The 18,787-nt window shown below is 40.1% G+C and overlaps 1 protein-coding gene across 2 annotated transcripts; it reads left to right on the forward strand.

Annotated features, from left to right (window-relative positions):
* The first annotated feature begins 120 nt into the window (after positions 1–120).
* On the forward strand, positions 121–17,192 carry LOC140278212 (actin-binding LIM protein 1-like). 2 transcript variants are annotated; one of them, XM_072373161.1, is made up of 17 exons: positions 121–1,322; positions 6,641–6,784; positions 8,811–8,994; positions 9,082–9,188; positions 9,719–9,845; positions 10,002–10,095; positions 10,372–10,459; positions 10,584–10,642; positions 11,351–11,428; positions 12,231–12,401; positions 12,912–12,941; positions 13,050–13,176; positions 13,325–13,417; positions 14,093–14,143; positions 15,791–15,855; positions 16,057–16,099; positions 16,217–17,192. In XM_072373161.1, the coding sequence occupies exons 1-17, from the start codon at positions 1,070–1,072 to the stop codon at positions 16,240–16,242; spliced, it is 1,740 nt and encodes a 579-aa protein (XP_072229262.1). In that variant the 5' UTR covers positions 121–1,069; the 3' UTR covers positions 16,243–17,192. The 2 variants fall into 2 exon arrangements, with proteins under 2 accessions (XP_072229262.1, XP_072229263.1); XM_072373162.1 differs by having other exon boundaries at positions 14,096–14,143.
* The last annotated feature ends 1,595 nt before the right edge of the window (positions 17,193–18,787 follow it).

Consider the following 18,787-nt stretch of genomic DNA (forward strand, 5'->3'; position numbering starts at 1 on the left):
TGGTCTGTCCCATATATTTGGGGCCTTTTTGTCTTTTGCATCTACAGTAATTGCCATTATTACTTGTATTTCTCTTAATTTCTACTTTAATCTCTTGTGTTTATTACATTAAAAGACGTAGAATTGAGTGAAATGTGGAAGATGGAAACTTTTGATCAAATCTTTTGATGCCTTTAACAAAGGGGGGCACTTCTTTAGAGTCCACTTTTTCCTCATGCTGCAGGTAAAAAGGTTACTCGCTTGTGTAAGAGCAGACCTCTGATTGTGAGCTACTTTATTAAGAAGATTGTATTTTTCTTAGAAAATGTTACATGACACAGCACTTCAATTAGAGAGTTTCTAAATTTATCTAAGTCTCATCTGCCCTTGAACAATGCTGCCGTCCTGAAATACTTAAGCACCACGACTACTTATGTACATGGTTTAGAGTCCCAGCCTTTTGTGCCTTATTCTGGTCAAGGACAAACGTGGGGACTTCTGCCGCCACTCTTGAAAAAACAAAGATTTTATTTAATTTGATGTCATGAGGTTTTAAAGAATAATTGTATGTCCAGCTGTCCGTGTGTTTAGTTATAATCCAACAAACGATCAAACAAAATGACTTGTAAAGAGATGGTGGACTATTACTGAAGCTTTAAATAATCTTTTTAAATCCATACCAAATTTGATAATACAGTACCATCGTAGCCTATAATCCACTTAAAAGTGGCCCAATAACTTGATTACTGGAGGAATCCTCAAATGACAACATAGTTGCAACAAGTCAGTCACTGGAATGGAGGAAATAAGGTTACCTGAGTTTCAATGGCTATGATCCTCCGTGTGCCACGAAGATGAACACTAAAAATATACCTCACTTAATCTTCTTAGGGGGCTTGTGGTTGGAGTTAGTCTTTGACTGTCTGATGGACAACGCACACACACAAACACACACACTCTAAGTCAGTCATGAAGAGTCAGAGAGCAGCTTAACACCTGGCATCCAATAGAAGGCTTTGACTTTACGATGCTTTGCGCATTCTGACTTGGAGCCCATCTGCAGAACTGTTTGACCGCAAGTCTGGACAACATGAACAGGTCGAGCCTTCTCAACCTCAGCAGCCTGGGCAAGATCTGCGGCTCCAGCCAGAACAACGACATAGTTTTGGACCGGGTCAAGAGGAAGAACTCCGTGAGGCGCATGTCGATAATTGAAGATGGGGAGCTCGCAGAGGTTCTCTACCTGATTCCAAAGCAGTCCATGATGGAGCAGCTGCCATTCATCAATCCTGAAGACTACATCCTGTGCGAAAAGTTGGCGGGTATTCCTGCAGAGTTGTCAGGTAATCGTGACTTTGTTTTCCTTGGTGTTGTACGATTCATTATTTTTATGATCTTTTGTTAGGTAACAGGAGAAACCTGAGGATTATTTCAAAGTGTGACGTAACTGCTGTTGTCTTTCAGAATAAGTTATCAGACAAAGCTTAATTCTGCACGCCTGCAGTCGGCTGAGTCTTACTTTATTCAAAACACAAGACGTTTACTCAAAATAAAAGTTCAGGAGGCTTTTGGCTCAGATGACACCCCACTGTCCTTTTGCATTTAGCTCTTGGAATATGTCAATACACCATAAGACACAGCACCTGTCTTCTGCTTTTAGTTTGAAATAAAAGTGAGAACAGAAGTTTAAAACTTCAGCAGTAGGTAAGGGAATGATTAACTGAGCACGGATTAAAAAGTTACATATTTTTGAAAAGTTAATGAGGATTATCAGATCAAAGTCCCACATAATTAACATGTGGAGTTAAAGCATTGCATTTTGGAGAAAAGAAAGCCTTTTATCTACACACATGGATGCCCTCCTCAGTATGGATGACGTCAGGGATCAGAAGCGCACGAGAATGGAATTGTTGCTCCTGCTGACCGCACACACACCCACACACACACCCACCCACACACACACACACACACACACATCACTCAGGCCCTCTGGTGTTTTTGGACCACCCCTTTTCTCTTGGACCACCAGTCCAGTTAGTCTCCTCTCCTCAGTCTTATCTGCTGCGCTGAACTCCACCAGAGAGGAGCAGAAACCAGCAACCATGAAACAGAAAGGTAGACGGATCCGAGAGAGAGTGCATGTGAGTGGATGAGCAAGTGTGTCCTCTTTTCCAGTTTGTCCGCGCGTATGATGAGGATTTGTTTGCACTTTTAGTCATCCCAACACTTTCAAACACGGTGTACGGGCGGTTTTTGAGAAATATGACTGATGTTTGATAGAGTTTGAATTGTCAGTGTATTTGTCTTTCACCTTTCCTTCATTATGACCTCACGGTTGCGGAGCCATGTGATTGTTTTAAACTTGGACATATGATATGCTCTTATGTAGCCCGTTCTTGCTATTATTAGTTCATTTTGCAGGGATGTGCAGGTAACAGCTGGGAACACAATGATGTAACTTTACACCATACGTTTTGATACATTGTTCAGCCAAACATCCTTGATCCCCATCTGTAGACGAGCTAGAAACTAAGTTTAGTGGAAAGAATTGTGGTTGCCAAGTGGGGAAAAAAGCAAGCACAGCTGTTGCAACAGCATGTGATTTTAGAAATGCTTGTGAAATAAGCAGTGTTTCACCTTGTTATCCTATTTGGAAGCAGCAGGGAACTGACTGATGTTCTCTTGTGAGTAAAATGCGATGGAAACAAATTAGTCCGAGTGCAGTTACTGCGATAGTTTGTCACATCACACCGTGGACACATACTTTTAACTTATTTGACGAAACAAATAGCTGCTGAGATAAAAGCCTGCCACCTCTGAGACTGAGATATGAGAACCTAAAAAACAACTAACTATTGCTCTGCTAATCTGGACTAGAAGCAGTTTTTCCTGTAGTTTCAGCTCTTATTTTACATTTCAAAGGTATGTTGACGTGCCTTTGTCAGTGTGTTATGATCAACGTCTTCCTAAATCAAATGAAGTGCTTTCAAATGGAAAATATGAAGCTATTTATAGTGAGTGAGAGAACTTGCCAGTTTTCCGTTACATTCTATCACAAACTGTTGTCTCTTAAAGTTTATTACATTACTGGCCATCCACTAAACTGTTAGATATTTTCATGCTAACACAGGCTACAGGGGTTAGTAGTTCTACTTCTTCTTCTCTTTGACTGTTTCCACTCTTCCATTCACCTCATAAGCAAAGCATGATTCTGCTTTACTTATGTCCACTGTAGCCCATTCGGCACACTTGTGTATATCATTCAAAAGCAATAACAAAAGTTAGAAAAACAGATTATGATCTCATGGCATTGTTGAAGTAACAGAACCCAGAGATTACACTGCAACTATTTTTAATCCCACAAAAATAGAAAGTATATTTAAATATCCACTCTGAAAAAAAAAAGAAGAGAAATACTTTAAATAGATGCACCCTCACTCGCACATGTGCAAACACAGATAAAGATTTTTTTTTTATAGCTGTAGATAGCGAGTGTGTGTGATTAGCTCTCTGTCTCAGGTTTCTCTCCATTTGCTGTCTTTCTAAATCTACCATTTGCTAATACCTGACACCAGATCAGCTTCACATTCTGGGAGAGATCAAGAAAGAGACAGGGGGGCTTTCTCAGGCCAGTCTTACCGTTTACACAAGAGCCAGATTAAAGAAATTCACAGAAAGGACAACCAGTACCACAAACACTTTGAGATGATTGCATTATATACACGGTACGGCATTTATAGGCTGTCATTTCCCAGTAAAACTCAAACCGTTCCGACCTGTGCCAGTGATTTTGTACATTTCCTCCTTTCTGTTGGCATCAAAGCTCTGTCATTAACAAAGATGTGAGGCGCTCTTGGACAAAAGCCAGTTTTCAGTAATTGTTGGAATGCTGTGGTCAAGATCATGGGTTGCATTCCCACAATTTGTCTTTTCTTAAAATTTCGCAACAGAACTCTTATTCTTATCTTTTCTTGTGTATTTACAAAGCGTGCAGCTCCATCTCTTCCGTCTTCCTCTTTTCGTTCCTTATGTGCAGTAAAATCTCGGTGTCTGTCATGTTTTCTAGGCAGTTTTAGATTAAAGTGTCAACCTTCACAAAAATCTGGCCTTCTCTAAAGCTGTGAGCGTTGATTGCAAACGTATGAGCATTTTTTTTGTTGTTGCTACTGCTTTTTTCACGATTGGGGGTTGAAGTTTAAAAAGTCACTGCTATTGTACATAGTGTAAAATTATTCTTAGTCAGTCCTTTCTACAGAACTCTGTGAACTTTGTGTTGACCTTTAACAGACAGTCTTCTAATCTAGTTTCTACTTCATGCTTGTTGCCATGGCAGCAAATCTCTCTTTTCTGTGCGGCAGACTTGGGGCCACCTACCGACTCTGCTTTTGCTCAGTTTTAATAGTATTCGTCAGACTGAGTTAAGTCCGTCTGCAAACATTTCACCTACACGCTGAAAGTTTGTTTCTGTTTATTTCAAGTAAATAATCCATGTCAGGGCAGATGATGTGTTTTCAGTGACGCTGTTGATAAGTGAGGTCTTTTTATAGAGTGAAAGATGTGCGTTTTGAGGGATGACTGCAGACATTTCTGCGACCAACAGTGTATGAAAAAAAGATACAGTTTTCCAGTCTGTGTGACTGCACACCGGAGCCCAGAGCTGCATTCTCAACCCAGCCCCCCACCCCACTCTCTGCTGCTAATCACACTGAGGACCTTTCAAGTGGACTGTGATTAGATTGCACAGGCATCCACTGCTTCTGCTGCCATGTAAGCGTGAAAGAGATAAAAAGAAAAGGAATGAGGTCGAGATTTCATTCTAATCCCGACTCGAATGCTGCAGTATGAGACAAAGTTTCATTCACGGGGGCCACTGCTCATGTGGAATATGCGACTCATGGTTTTGTGACATTAAACCTTTAAATCTCTGCAGATAATCGATGGCTTGTTCATGAGCGCCTCTATCGCTTGTGTGGCACCGTTCATTCAAACTGGAGCCTCTGTACATTTCAGCCTTGACAGATTATGCTAAATTATGTAAAAGCTGAAAGATAGTGCTGTGAGATTAATGTTGTATGCGCCGGTCGGGGAGAAAACGAATAAACTTATGGGAAGCGATGATTGCTCTTCTGGGAATATGCTGTCTTTTACCATGTATTCCAGTATTAAAAGAAATGACTGCAGTTCATGTGCTGGTGAAAAGGAACATTAAGTGTTTTGCCTCACTTGTTGTATGGCTCTGCGAACTGCTGTCTAGATGCAACTCTGACAATTTTTCGATACATAACCACAAAAATCTTCATTCATTGATCAACAAGCATGATGCAGATTCATTCAGAGGATGAATCTACATAACTTTGGTGAGCCCTTAACTTTTTCTCCATTTCAAATTTGGAGATGGATTATCCATTTTTTTATTTATTTTTTCGGTTGATGGCCAAATACAATTTGATCTGACTCCAATTTATTGTGCGATGTTGTCTTAAAATGAAACGATTACATTTTTTCTCACCAGTCAACACTTTTGTGAATCTCACTTCAGTCATTGCTCATTGGGACGCTTCAACAACTTGACTCGAGTCCATCTTTGCAGACAGAGGAGGAAGGAGAGGGGGGCGGGGGGTGTTGAATTAGAGCAATGAGATGAGCCTCATGAATGAGAAAGTGTGAACTAGTTCCTCTGTGACATATAAGAGCAGCCCTCACTCAGCACTCCATCACTCTGGCCTTTATGAGGGAGTCAAGTCATTCCCCACTATAAGTGGATGATGGCCTGCTGGAAAGTACCCAAAGAGAACTTGAATGGCTTTCAGAACACGAGAGTCTAACTCCTTCCATCTGATAAAAGATTGATTAATTAAATTGGCAGCAGTTTCCAGCTGCATGTTTGCTAAAAACAAGGTACCCCATTAAAACCATTCCTAAAGACAGCCATGGTGGTGGCTGCATCTCTCTTTGCACATGTTTTGATCTACTAGAGCTAAAAGACCATTTAAAATAGAGGGAATACTACAGTTAAACAAAACAAAGACCCAAAGCATACTGTGGACAAAAAACAGGTTTTTGAAAGTCCTGAAGTGAACCAACCAGAGGGACTTAAACTTAGTAAGGCATCAATGGAGATACTTAAAAAAAGGAATAGCTGTGCACTGAAGCTTCCCAACCAGCCTGGTTATCTTGAACTTTTCCACCGAGAGGAATGGGACAAACTTCTAAAGGACATGTGGAAAATGTGTAGCTTCATTCCCTACTAAAGCTAAAGGAGCTTTAAGCAAAGGCTTCTGTAATATGGATAGTTCAGCCTTTTGTTTTTAATACATTTCCCAAAGACTCCACAAGGCTGTTGCTTTCTCACCGTGGAAAATTGTGTGTATACTAAGGAGGTATCATCTAAATTAGTCTTAAGATTTCATGATCCACAATGTGGAGAACTCGAAAATTTCTGAAAACGTAACATTAGCACCATGCCTGCCAGCTACCTCGTACTTCACACTCTGTCATGGCTCATGAAAATCTAATTTGACAATGGAGAAGTTGTTACAAGTGCAGAAGTTTCCTCCTTCACTCCTTCAAGCCTTCGGGATGCAAAAATAAAGCCCCTAATCTGACTCTACTTTAAATGAATACAAACTGACTGTTTCATTCTTTTCTTCTGCCCCTGTAGTGCTACATTCCCAGGAGAACTCCCAGCCCAGTCCATCAGCAGTGAAACAGGGCATCGAGTGCTTCAGATGTGGGGGCTCATGCAAAGGAGAGGTGCTGCGAGTCCAGAGCAGCTACTTCCACTTAAAATGTTTCACATGCAAGGGTGAGTGAGGTCAATACGCAGATGGGGAGCAGATCACCTCTTACGTAAAATAACTGCTTCACTTGTCGCTAATAACTTTTTTGTACCGTTCATTTAATTAAACTGACGCAATGGTTACAAAATGAAAAGTAATAGTCTACAATAAAGGTTGATGGGGAGGGCAACAAACAGAATGAGGTAGCCTCGATATCCCTACAATATAATACATAATTCAATCATTGTAGAACTTTTAGGTATCATTATTTTAGGTATTATAAATAAGATCTAACAAGTGAATTGTCATATATGCGCTCACAGTCCAAAAACATGCTTGTTAAGTGAACTGGTGATTTGAATTGGCTGAGTGTGAGCATGCAGGGTTATTTCTGTCCAGGTTGTACTCTGCCTCTCATCCTGTGACAACTGGGACAGGCTCCAGCCCCCCCTGTGACCCACACCAGCATAAATTGGTTATGAAAAAAAAATTATTCAGAGATACAGATTGTAGAGATACACTCACAAGATTCAGTTGTTTTTTTAAAAACCTACTTTACACATAAGCAGCAGTACAGGCAACTTGTATCCCTTTAGATTCCCTCACAAAAATATTATCAGCAGAATATCCTGACGATTTATCAGATGCCATTGAATTTGAACTCATTAGAAAACTTTAAACATCCACACTGGGCTGTTTTCCGACGGCCATTCACTGGAGTTACTCTGCTTCACAGAGGACATATTTGCTCGGCAAGCTATTGTCCCCACTAATCAGACCTGACAACTCTCTCATGTTGCTGCCTTCTCACCACATTGTGGTGATGTTTACAGCGCAGAGGAGACAAAGAGACTTTCAGGGAAGAAAACTTGCAGTGTTGTAACCGGGGGATGACTTGGATTTGTGGGCAATGAAATATTAGTTTTATAATTGGAAATAGTTTGAAATCAGATGATCATCATACGACGGCTTAATCCAGATTTAATTTATTTTCCATGTTTGCGGTAGCTGTACGTCTTTCTATGTTAATGACACAGTTCCTGTGGTTTGAGAATATATAGACAATGAGTCAGTGAATAACATCACACTTGTTTTCAGTGTGAGTGAGTGACAGTGGGACAGGAATAGAGCAGTGTAAATCTGTCTTTGGCATCTCAGTGCATTCTGCTGTGGCAGGCTTAGAGGGGCAGAGTGGGTTTGGCCATATCAAATGTCCCCAAACAAGCTGAAAGAACACTGCACATCCTGTCAGTAACTTGTCACTTTGCTGATCAGTATATGCACTCACACGCACTTAAACAAATGCGTATATCAACTCAAATGCACACCAACGCATGAACACTTAAGAGAATTTGGTCAAATTAGAGGTTCTGACAGCTCAAAAACTATTCATGTCATCCCTTTTATGATAATGTAGATTGATGATGGCTTACAGGAATTTTGTTATACAATCTCTGGTTACAGAGCGATGATTCATTTGATTCTTTATTGTAGCCTTTGAGATAATAAAACTAAACAAAAACTTCACAATGAAAAAGAACAAAAAACAAAAAGGAAAACATCAGTTCAGTCATAATTAGAACAAGTTTGGTGTATCAAATTAACTTTCAAATTACAAAAGCACACAACAAACAGACACACGTCAAATGAAGTGCCAGACAAACTGCAACCAAGCTAATCAAATTTTGTTTGAAACTGAATTAGGATCATTCTATTACATGTTCAAAAGTCTAGCTTATATCTATCTGCTTAATTCCATATGATGGGAACAGGGTTATTTAATGAGGTGTGAAAATTGCCGTCTGATTTGTTTTTGCTTTAGTAAGTGGGCTTGAAATCAGACACAAGCAACGCTGTGTTGTCTTACTTGATGGAATTCTGGATCCATTCATCTGCTTTGCTAGCTTATACCTTGAAGTGGAAAGTTAAGAATAGTTTTTCAAGTGGCCGCAGAAGAGTCAGCCAATCAGATCGCCTGACTAATTGTGTGTCTGATCTGGTGACTGATCGTCTCTACCATCAGAGTTTAAGCATCTGTGTGTGTTTGAACAGTGTGTGGCTGTGACCTGGCTCAGAGTGGCTTCTTCATGAGGAATGGAGACTACCTCTGCCCGCTGGACTTCCAGCGGCTTCACGGCACACTTTGCAACAATTGTGGGGAATTTGTAGAGGGGGAGGTGATCACAGTCCTGGGGAAGACCTACCACCCGGCCTGCTTTGTTTGCACCACTTGCAAGTAATTCCAAACATTTTGGCTTTTCAAGATATGCAGTCGTGTTATGCACTTGTTTGGCTGACCTCTGTCTTTTTCTCTGCTTTTCAGACATCCCTTTCCGGCTGGGGACTGTGTCACCTTCAGGGGCAGAGAGTGCCTCTGCCAGCGTTGTGTTGAACCCGTGTCTCCTTCTAGTCATATCAGTTATACCAATAGTGAGTGCACTTTAATCCACTCTCTAACCAGAAGCTTTTGAACCAATGCTCGTATCAAAAAATATTTATCTATGAGATCAAATGCAAGGATTCCCTGGAGTCCCAATCAAAGGGTGGATTATGCTGCAAACACCTGCCAGCTGTGCTTTCTGAGCAGCTGCCTGATTATTTTGGTTACTCCATCCTCATGAGTCGAGCCAATACCACATCTGTCTCAATACAGGGGGACAAAATATTTATACTTCTCTGCAGGTGTCACATTTGATTACATTTCAGTAGGAATCTGACAAAACATTATGAGTTGACTTTGCATTATGACCATGGGTCACCACCCGAATTGAAGATTACATGTAGAAATAGCAGAGATCAATAGAGGACTGATGAAGAGATCTAAAAAAAAACACTGCTCGTTAAGAAAATGACAGGAAAAAGCACTGTGCTTGTCTAAAGCTGCTGTTAATAGAACAAATTAGTTTAGCTTGCGCATGTACTGTATTTCCAGACATGAATATGTATGTGTGTGTTGTCAGGTTGCACTGGCTGTGGTACAGAGATCAAGAATGGCCAGGCTCTGCTAGCTCTCGGTGGCCAGTGGCACCTTGGCTGCTTCAAGTGCAAAGCCTGCAGGAAAGTCCTGAGTGGAGAATACATCAGCAAGTAAATATAAACCTCTCAGCCATACCCTCTCTTACGTATTATCCTCTGTCCTTGTCTTTAATCTTTCCATACCAATAAATGAAGCATGCTATTGGTATAATATTCTGGAACAGCTACATGAATAAAACGATGACTCATATTTGATACATCTTTCAGAGATGGCGTTCCCTACTGTGAGAGGGACTATCAGACTCAGTTTGGGGTTAAATGTGAAGCATGTCAGAAGTTCATAACGGGAAAAGTCCTTGAGGTAAGCTACACTACACTCTTTGTTTTCTCCAAATGTTGTGTCTTTTGTCACTGGACTGCACTTTTGAAGACCCTCTGTAGAGGATGTACTCTCGTTGTACAGCGGCATGAAAAAGTTTTTAACAATGTTAGTTTTCTATAAAAGGCAGTAAGTATAAGGTTAAACCTTTTAATAAACTGATATTTTTTAACAACAACCTGCTCCTTACAGGCTGCTCTTGTAGACTACATTTCCCATCTGTCTGCAGCCTTTTTCCTTTCTTGTTCTCTCCTCTAGGCCGGGGACAGACAGTATCACCCCAGTTGTGCGAGATGCAGTCGATGTGACAAAATGTTCAAAGAAGGAGAAGAAATGTACGTGCAAGGTCAGGTTTGGGTTTTTTCTGTTTATTCCACGTCATTTGCGTTTTTTTCATCTCAAATTAGTGTACGAGAAAAAGATGTTCTCCCCATAAAAGCTGCAAGTGCTAATCATCCCTACTTTTCTAGGATCAACAGTCTGGCACCCGAAATGCAAAGACAACAGCAGAACTGAAGACAGCTGCAGGGTAAGACCTCTCTAACTTAACCGGAACTTTAAAATCAGCCACACACTATTTTAAGAATCAGAAGCAGCATTTTTATAAGCTGCTCATATTGAACATATGTTACAAATAGTATCTGAGAGTAATGTGATATAGATGTTTAACTTTGCAATATCAATTGTTGATACGCTGTCTTCCTCCCTAGGTCAGCAGACCAAAAACGCCCTGTCTTGATTACTTTTTCCCAACACATGAGCTGAAGGTTAATATTGTGAGCAGGCCTGCTTTTTGCACTGGTGGCTGTCAAGAGTGAGCAGGCTGTGGTCTCAGAATTTCAGTTTAACCATGCTTGCTTGTCTCAAAAGAGGACACATTGCTTAGTTGGATCCCCAATTAAATGCATGCTGATAAGTACTATCCTGCTGGGAGTGTTGCATGGTTAGCTTTTCACTTCAGCCCTCCTATTCTACAAGCTACTCCACAATACACCAGTGTTGGAGGTGTGATGGCTACTTGCCTGCCTGACATCACTGTGCAATCAGGTGGAAGCATTCTTAATCTACTGCAACACAAAACAATGCCCACATGCTCTTGGTCTGTACTGCACATTGCATTGCTGAAAGGGAACTGGTTCGAATATAATGGGAGATGCGTAGGAGGATACGTTACAAGCAGTCTGTCGACAAAGCAGAAATGAGAATGTTTCTACAAACAGGGTTTCCTATTTTTCAGCCCAACAGATCATCATCTGAGAGCTCCTGTTCCAGGCCAGGCTCATGCACTCCAGGCAGCCCTGGTCGAACTATCTGTGTAAGTTTTGGTGTCTCTGTCTGCTCAACATCTTGCCTGGTGCACATTTCCCATCTCATATTTCAATTATGTACCTTTATTCAAACAGGGGAATCACGTGGACGAGTCGCTCTTGCACAGAGTTTCTTTTTGACAGTAAATTAGGGGAAAAAATTAGGGAAATAGCCGAATTTTAGAATCAATAACACTATTATGGAAACACCTTTTTGGTTTTCTGTTATTCATTTTTCGTTACCCTAACCTTGACTGATCGGAACTAGTTTCATGTTGCTTGTGAGAGAAAATGTGATTTTTATACGGGTTCAATGATGTGGAGCCTGCAAGTTACATTTTCTGAATTTATTCATCAATATACTGAGAAAATCAGCCACATATTCATTGATTTGCTCAGTCAATTGTATGCACTCAGTTTGAGTTTTGATCACATGGAATGTTGCTTTTAGAGTCCTTTTCGCCGTCCAGCCTCTTATCATCCATGACTTCCCTGTTGTTTTGTGGAAGGAAATAAACTTTACGCCCATCAACACACCTTTACTTATGAGCCGAAAACTTCAAAGCCTTAGGAAAAACTCCCTGTATTTACACAAAAACTGATAAAAAGATATGTAGACCGTGATTCATGGTTTCCTCATGTGCCAAATCTAGACAAACGTGTGTTGTGGGATTAAAGTTTTATTACCCCCTGCAGTGATGTAATGAGAAACCTTTGATCTTTTACCTGACCTGACCCTTACTGTCTTCTCCTTTTGCCTCCCATCCTTTGTGTCCTTTTCCTCTCCCTTCGCCTCCCCTCTCCTCCCAGGCAAAAGTAGATAATGAGATCATTGATTACCGAGACTTAGCAGCAATTCCCAGAGTCAAGGCTATATACGATATAGAGCATCCTGATATGATATCTTATAAGACTGTGAACGACAACTCCTCTACTTTGGATGAAAAGGGCAACAGACAAGACAGACAGAGCCCGACAGAGGTAATATTATCCAACGCTCCAGGTTATTGTCAGTGACATGTTTGTGTGTCATTGTCTTGATGTTTTTGTTCTTGGTTTGATTTCTGATTCAAACCAAGTGAAGTCTTGTGTCGTTGTTTGGAGACTTAATGATGTTTTGGCCTAAAAATTGTGCTTTGGTGCAGTACACTCGAATATTCTAAAAAACCCAAATCCTATCATGTATACAGAATATTTGGTATCTAATTGCATTTTGCAGGACAAATAAGAGCAACCTAGACTAGAGCTCAACATAGAATAATCAACCAAATCCTTTTTTTTTTCCTGCCTCTCATAACTCTGACCTCATGAAAACCTCATCACTTCAGATTTAGTCTTTTTTTTTTTAGGATTAGGATGAGGTAAAGGCTCTTGGGGATGTAATGTTTTCACCTGAGGTCAGAAAATGTGCTGCCTTCTGGGTAATATTTGGTGCTCAGCACAATTCAGTTAATGCACTTTGTCTTTCCTTTTCCTTTCTGCCTGCTTTAGTCAACAGGAAACATATCTAATACCACAGAGGTAAACGAAATGGTTTCTTTAGTTAAATTACTTGACAAACACAAATGTACATCTTTTATTTTGTTCTTTTTTTTTTTTTTTAACTGTGCTTCTCTTCACTCCTTCAAGGAGAGCTTTGAAATGAAAACACATGTGCCCAAATCTACAAGCCACGGAGCTTTTGGAGGTCATAATGCATATCGTCCCAGCTACACTCCAACTTTGCCCAGATCACCACAACACTTCCACCGACCAGGTGAGAGGAGCAAGCAAAAATGGTTCCAATCCTCAAAACATCCCTGCTTTAAAGATGTTTCCTCCGCTCACCTTTTCTGTCTTCACAACTTCCCTCCTCTTCCTGCACAACACTTCCTCCTCCCCATCCACATTTGTGAAATAACAAGGGTCGGCGCTTACTCCCTCTTTACTTTCCGGAAACAAAAACGACACCTGTCCCACTTCTCCTTTGTGTCCCCACTTTTTCTCTCAAGCCAAAGGTAAGCCCTCTCTGCTTCTTCTCCTTTCTCCCTTTCTCCCTCTCCCTCGACTGAGCATTTCACAGTGAGCTGCACCTGGTCTGTGGTGTCTAAATAAGATCTGCAACACAGAAATCTCTACATCACTCCTGCTTAATGGTCAGTACAAGAATATACCACAAAAGCAGAGAGAGATCCACTGAGCCATCTGCTGGTCAGAGTTCAGAAGACTGTCTTTTGCCCACAGATACAACTGCAGCTCACTGTAGGATGGAGCTCAGTCTCTTTCACCTTTCTGCCTGTTCTTTTTTTTTAATTATTTCTAAAGCTTGCTTGATTGATTAGATAAATAAATATTTTCTCACAGTGTAATTAGATTGAATTGCTCTTGAGGCATTCATTTCAGCTGCTTTTTGCGTCATTGGAAATGTGGCCAAAATACTGCCACGATGGTTCTCTTTCTCCTTTCAGCAAAAAGTGACTGAAAAGAAGCAAAGGATTCTGTGGTATTGCCTTGCACTTCACTCCCGTGTTTGACTGCATTTTTCTGTGATGAGTCCAGGGTTGAAGCTAAACTGGGGTGTTTGAAAAAACAGAGAATGAAAAAGGAGTGATTTGGCAACAAGCTGCCAGAATGATGAAACACTGTCAACAATTTCTGAACAATTTAACTGATAACTCCATCTTCTCTTTCAGCAGATGAAGGCTTCAATATGTACAGGAGGCCTCCGATTTATAAACAGCAAGGTACAGCATTCAGTTTACATATCAAACCTCAGATGGATGACCCTGAAGCATCAAAATGTGTTCAAACTAGCAATGTTCTATAAAACATATCAATACATCAAATTTGATCTTCAGCCATGTGAGGAAAAGAGTACACTTTAGATTTTAGTCCACAAATTTACAAATAAGGACGTTATCGAAAATATTTAGACGAATGAATGAATCCGGTCCTTTCCTGGTCTGGTAATTATCCCAATATGACCTCAGACAATAACTTGCATGTTATTTCTTTGACAAAAACTAAGCCGACTTCAGAAGCAGCGTGTGAAGAACTAAGTACATCCTTACAACTTCCATAGGAATTTTGGGGGTGAGTAACGTCCAGGTGCCGTTAATGAAATTCAAATTCATCTTCAGATTATGTGATCACCTCTATAAAAGCAGACGTTTTGGCACTTTGCAAGTCCGGAGCATTCAGGTGTGTGTCGGCAGTGATCTTAGAGAAGCAATAGTTGCTGCTGATCAATCTGGGAAAGGTTATAGGACCATTTCCAAACTATTTGTAGTCCATCATTCTACAGTGAGAAAGATACTCCTCAGAGTCTAAGTAAGTTTTTGTAATTTTCTCAGAGAAATAATCTATATTTGAGACTCTACAGGCCTTGGTTAGCATGTTGGATGCTAAAGTTCATGACAAAGTATGGTTGGTTTGGGAGGGTTGCCATAGAACGGTTTCTCTCTCTAAAAAGAACCTGGCAGCACCGCTTGGGTTTGCAAAGTTGGATCTGAACAAACTGCGAGACCTCTTGAACAATGTCCTTTGGACAGATGAGACCGAAGTTGAGTTGTTTGGTCATAAAGCACAGCACCATGTTTGGTGAAAACCAAAGACCACATACCTGCAAAAGCAACACCTCATACCAACTGTTAAGCACAGAGGTTAAAGGGTGATGACTTGGGTTTGTCTTACCACGCCCAGTCAAAGTCCAAACCGTAACCTGATTGAAATGCTGTGTACAAACTAAGTGTTGCCGTCGTTCTACAAACTATTGAATCGTGTGATGTACACTTTTTCACATGCTGCTTTCTGTATTTTTTTCTTTTTTTTTTTGTTAAATAAAAAAATGGCATGGTGTAACGTGTCATGTGTTGCTGTTCATCTGACGTTACAGCTACCTAATTCTAAGACCTTGTAAGCACCGGATGATTTCAGTTTTTTTCCTTCCTGTCCTTACCCTTGGTATTGAACCTGGTATTTAAAGTGGCCGTGCTTTCTTTTTCACATGACAGTGAGCATATGTTTACATGTATACTTTCAGTGGGTCTGTGTAAATTCAGTCTGACAGTCTGAACCTCGCTTTAAGCCAGTAAAACAGGCATAAATACGATGCACTGAAGTTGATGGTAAACTGTTTTGTTAACTATTTACTCGTTAAGGCTATTTGATAAAAATGCACATTAAAAGATCACGTTTTATTTCATACGCGTAGATGGAAATAGAAGAGTCCTTGGAAGTCGATTTCACAGAGTAGTTAGTAGAAGGCTTATAGGGGAACATCTGAAGTCTATTTTCCTCAGTAAGTCTGATCTATTTAAGACAAGCAGCTGAATCTGACTGTAAGTCATCACATGATGAGCTTATCTATCTGCTGTGTCACTTTCACACAGATTCAAATCCCCCCACATCCAAAACAACTTCTTTGCCAAGATACAGTCACAACTTCCTGAATCTGGTGAGAGCTGCATAACTTCCAGATGTTCTGAGTAGAAAGACTGTTTAGTGATATTCCCTCAGTTAAGTTGAGCTAAATAAAAAAAAATCAGACATTTTATTGTTGTTTTTTAAGTTGATTCTAATAATAAACTATGATATAATACGTGAGGTTAGTCCTATCACTACATGTTATAGAAATGTGTTTTTTCTTCTCTCCAAGCCTCAGTCGGCTGATTTCTCCCAGTCCTACAGTGACAGATTCAGTAAGTTTGCAGGCTTTTTCTTGAGCTTCAAATTGCCATCTATGCTAATTCCTACAAAAATAAACTCGGATTGTATTTTTAAAAAAAGTAACCATGTCTTGTCCCCTTTCTTTTCAGATTTCAAGGTATGTAAGAGTAACTGAGTTTCTCACAGTCCAGAAATCCTGGTCATGCTTCTTTACCCACACTGGCCTATTGCATCAGCTTAATTTACGCATCTGCATGTTTTGAGAAGTCTACACTCAACTCAGTATCATATCACAATTCCACTTTGATTTATATGATATGATCCAGAAAAATAACTCATTTTTTGAGACTAAGTGCCTTAAGCATGAATGTATGGAAATGAATAACACAAGAAGTATGGGGAGAAAAATACTGCCAGAAAACTACATCTTTACCAACATTAAACAAAGACTTAGCTGTTTTAATCACACATGTTCTAAATGTACTTTACATAATCTGACCATTTGGCTCTCGATTCGTAGCAATTAACCCTGCCATGATATCTTTCCCCTCCGCATGCGTCTGCTTCATCCTGTAGTTCAGCCACGATGATCAACTAACACGAATGGACAGAGGAGTCTCTATGCCTAATTTGCTGGAACCGAAAGCAAGTATTACTTGACATTTTTGTCTATTACATGGACTTAATCCTCTACAGACCATGCCCTTGAGGAACTTTTTTTAATGCAGTGATCTGTGCATGTAAGGCATCGTTGGAATGACTCCATAGAAGAAGAGCAATGACACAAGTAAATAACATGTGAGCAGTTCTTCAAAGCAATCGACATACAAGCCGGCATGTGGTTGCAGTGCTGGGTGTCATAACTGCTGAGGTTTTGGGGACAATTTCATCATCGTCCTCATTTATATTTATGTATCTCTTGACAAAGATGTACAAAGACTCTAAACTTTATTTGTTTATAACTGTGCAGTGCATATCTGCATGTACAAGATCTCATAAGTTGAACTCTAATCCCAGTATCTTACAAAGAAAGAAAGCGTGTCAGTGTTACACATGATATCCAACTTATTGTTTTATTTGTGTTTTGAAGGTGCTCTGACGTTACTTTAGAGAATTGCGGTATGAATAAAGGTTATTGTAAAGCATGACCAACCTTTTCTTGCGGTTCATCAAGGTCTATCCATATGAAATGCTCACGATTACTAACAGAGGACGAGTGAAGCTTCCTCAGGACGTTGACAGAACAAGACTTGAGGTATAACAAAAAAAGAGTTCACACACAGAGATACCGTTTTTTCCCCTTTTTTAGATTTAATTGACATGCTTTCATTAATTATCCATGTCTCTAGTTGTGTACAAATGACTGGCTGTTGCACACAAGAGCAGATGGTCGAAATGAAACCATAAACTGGAAATTAATTGATTTATTTCAAAGTGGCATCAAGTGACATATATAATATGACTCTAACTGTCAATGTTAAACAATCAAACAAATAATCTGCACATTTTTCCACAGTAATATCATTTATCTTTCATTCTCTCCCGCTTTCTCTTTGAAGCGTCATCTATCCCCTGAGTCCTTCTTTGAGATCTTTGGCGTGAAAATCCAAGAATTTGACAGACTTCCACTGTGGAAACGGAACGACATGAAGAAGAAGGCAAATCTGTTCTAACTACTGCCTAATGCTTGTTCTACTTCTGTGATATTATGCTGTTCATTCAAGCTCTGGTGAACCTTAATGGTAAATCTTTTTGCATTTGGAGCAATTATGGAAGACAACAGAAGATGGGGGAAGATATGCTACCTGGAGATCTCTGAAGCATAGAAAATAGTTTTTTTTCCCCCTGGAAATATGTTCACATTGAACAGCTTAGTTTTATGTTATTTAGAAAGAGAGAGGGGGGGAGGTGGGGAGGTGTTATTGGAATGATGCTGTCTATTCTTTGAGGCTTTGCATCCTGTTGAAGCTGATGTTCCTGGTGCAGATCTTAACTGTCTCCCTAAAAATGCACATCTTTACTACTTTTCAGCTTATTTAGTTACTTGGTAGTTCATTTTAACTGCAAGACTTTGCTTATGGTTTGAACATGATGTTGTATTTTGTTCACGATCTTATTCTGTTTTTCTCCCGTATACATCACAACATGTAATTAGCATCAATTTGAGGAACACATATTTGAAAAATGTCAATAAATTATTGATGAGATTAGTTTTCATTGTGTTGCTGAAGGAATGATTCTGATGAACTCGTGCTTATGTATTACCCAGAATAAGCCTTGTTACATGTTGCTGTATTATGTACCTTGACATGCTGCTCATGCACCGCCACCTCAGGCATCCTAAATAAAACCGTGCACTTCTTATTAGTTGCGTGAATATGTTGATTTTTGAATGACATCACGTGCCCTCACAGTCTGGAGCATCCGTTCGGAATCTGAAAAACAGCTGCTGGTGACAGACATTCCTGCTCCAGTTTTTTCTGCTTTGAGCAGACACCTGGCTGCTACTCTTCCTGCACAATGTGCATTTTTCAAGTCCCTCGCATGCAAATTTGAATCACTGCCTGACTTCCCTCCTCTGATGTCAAATTCAGGAGACACCACATTCAGTTTTGAATGAAGTGCTCAAGCAAATGACAAACAGGCCGGTTATTGTTTCTACGCTCACTACATGACGTCAAATAAGATCTTGAATAACGTCACCTGCAACATGACACCGA

Source organism: Leuresthes tenuis, unplaced genomic scaffold, assembly GCF_036924035.1.
Source record: "Leuresthes tenuis unplaced genomic scaffold, fLeuTen1.0.hap1 SCAF_20, whole genome shotgun sequence".
Classification (NCBI taxonomy): Eukaryota; Metazoa; Chordata; class Actinopteri; order Atheriniformes; family Atherinopsidae; genus Leuresthes; species Leuresthes tenuis.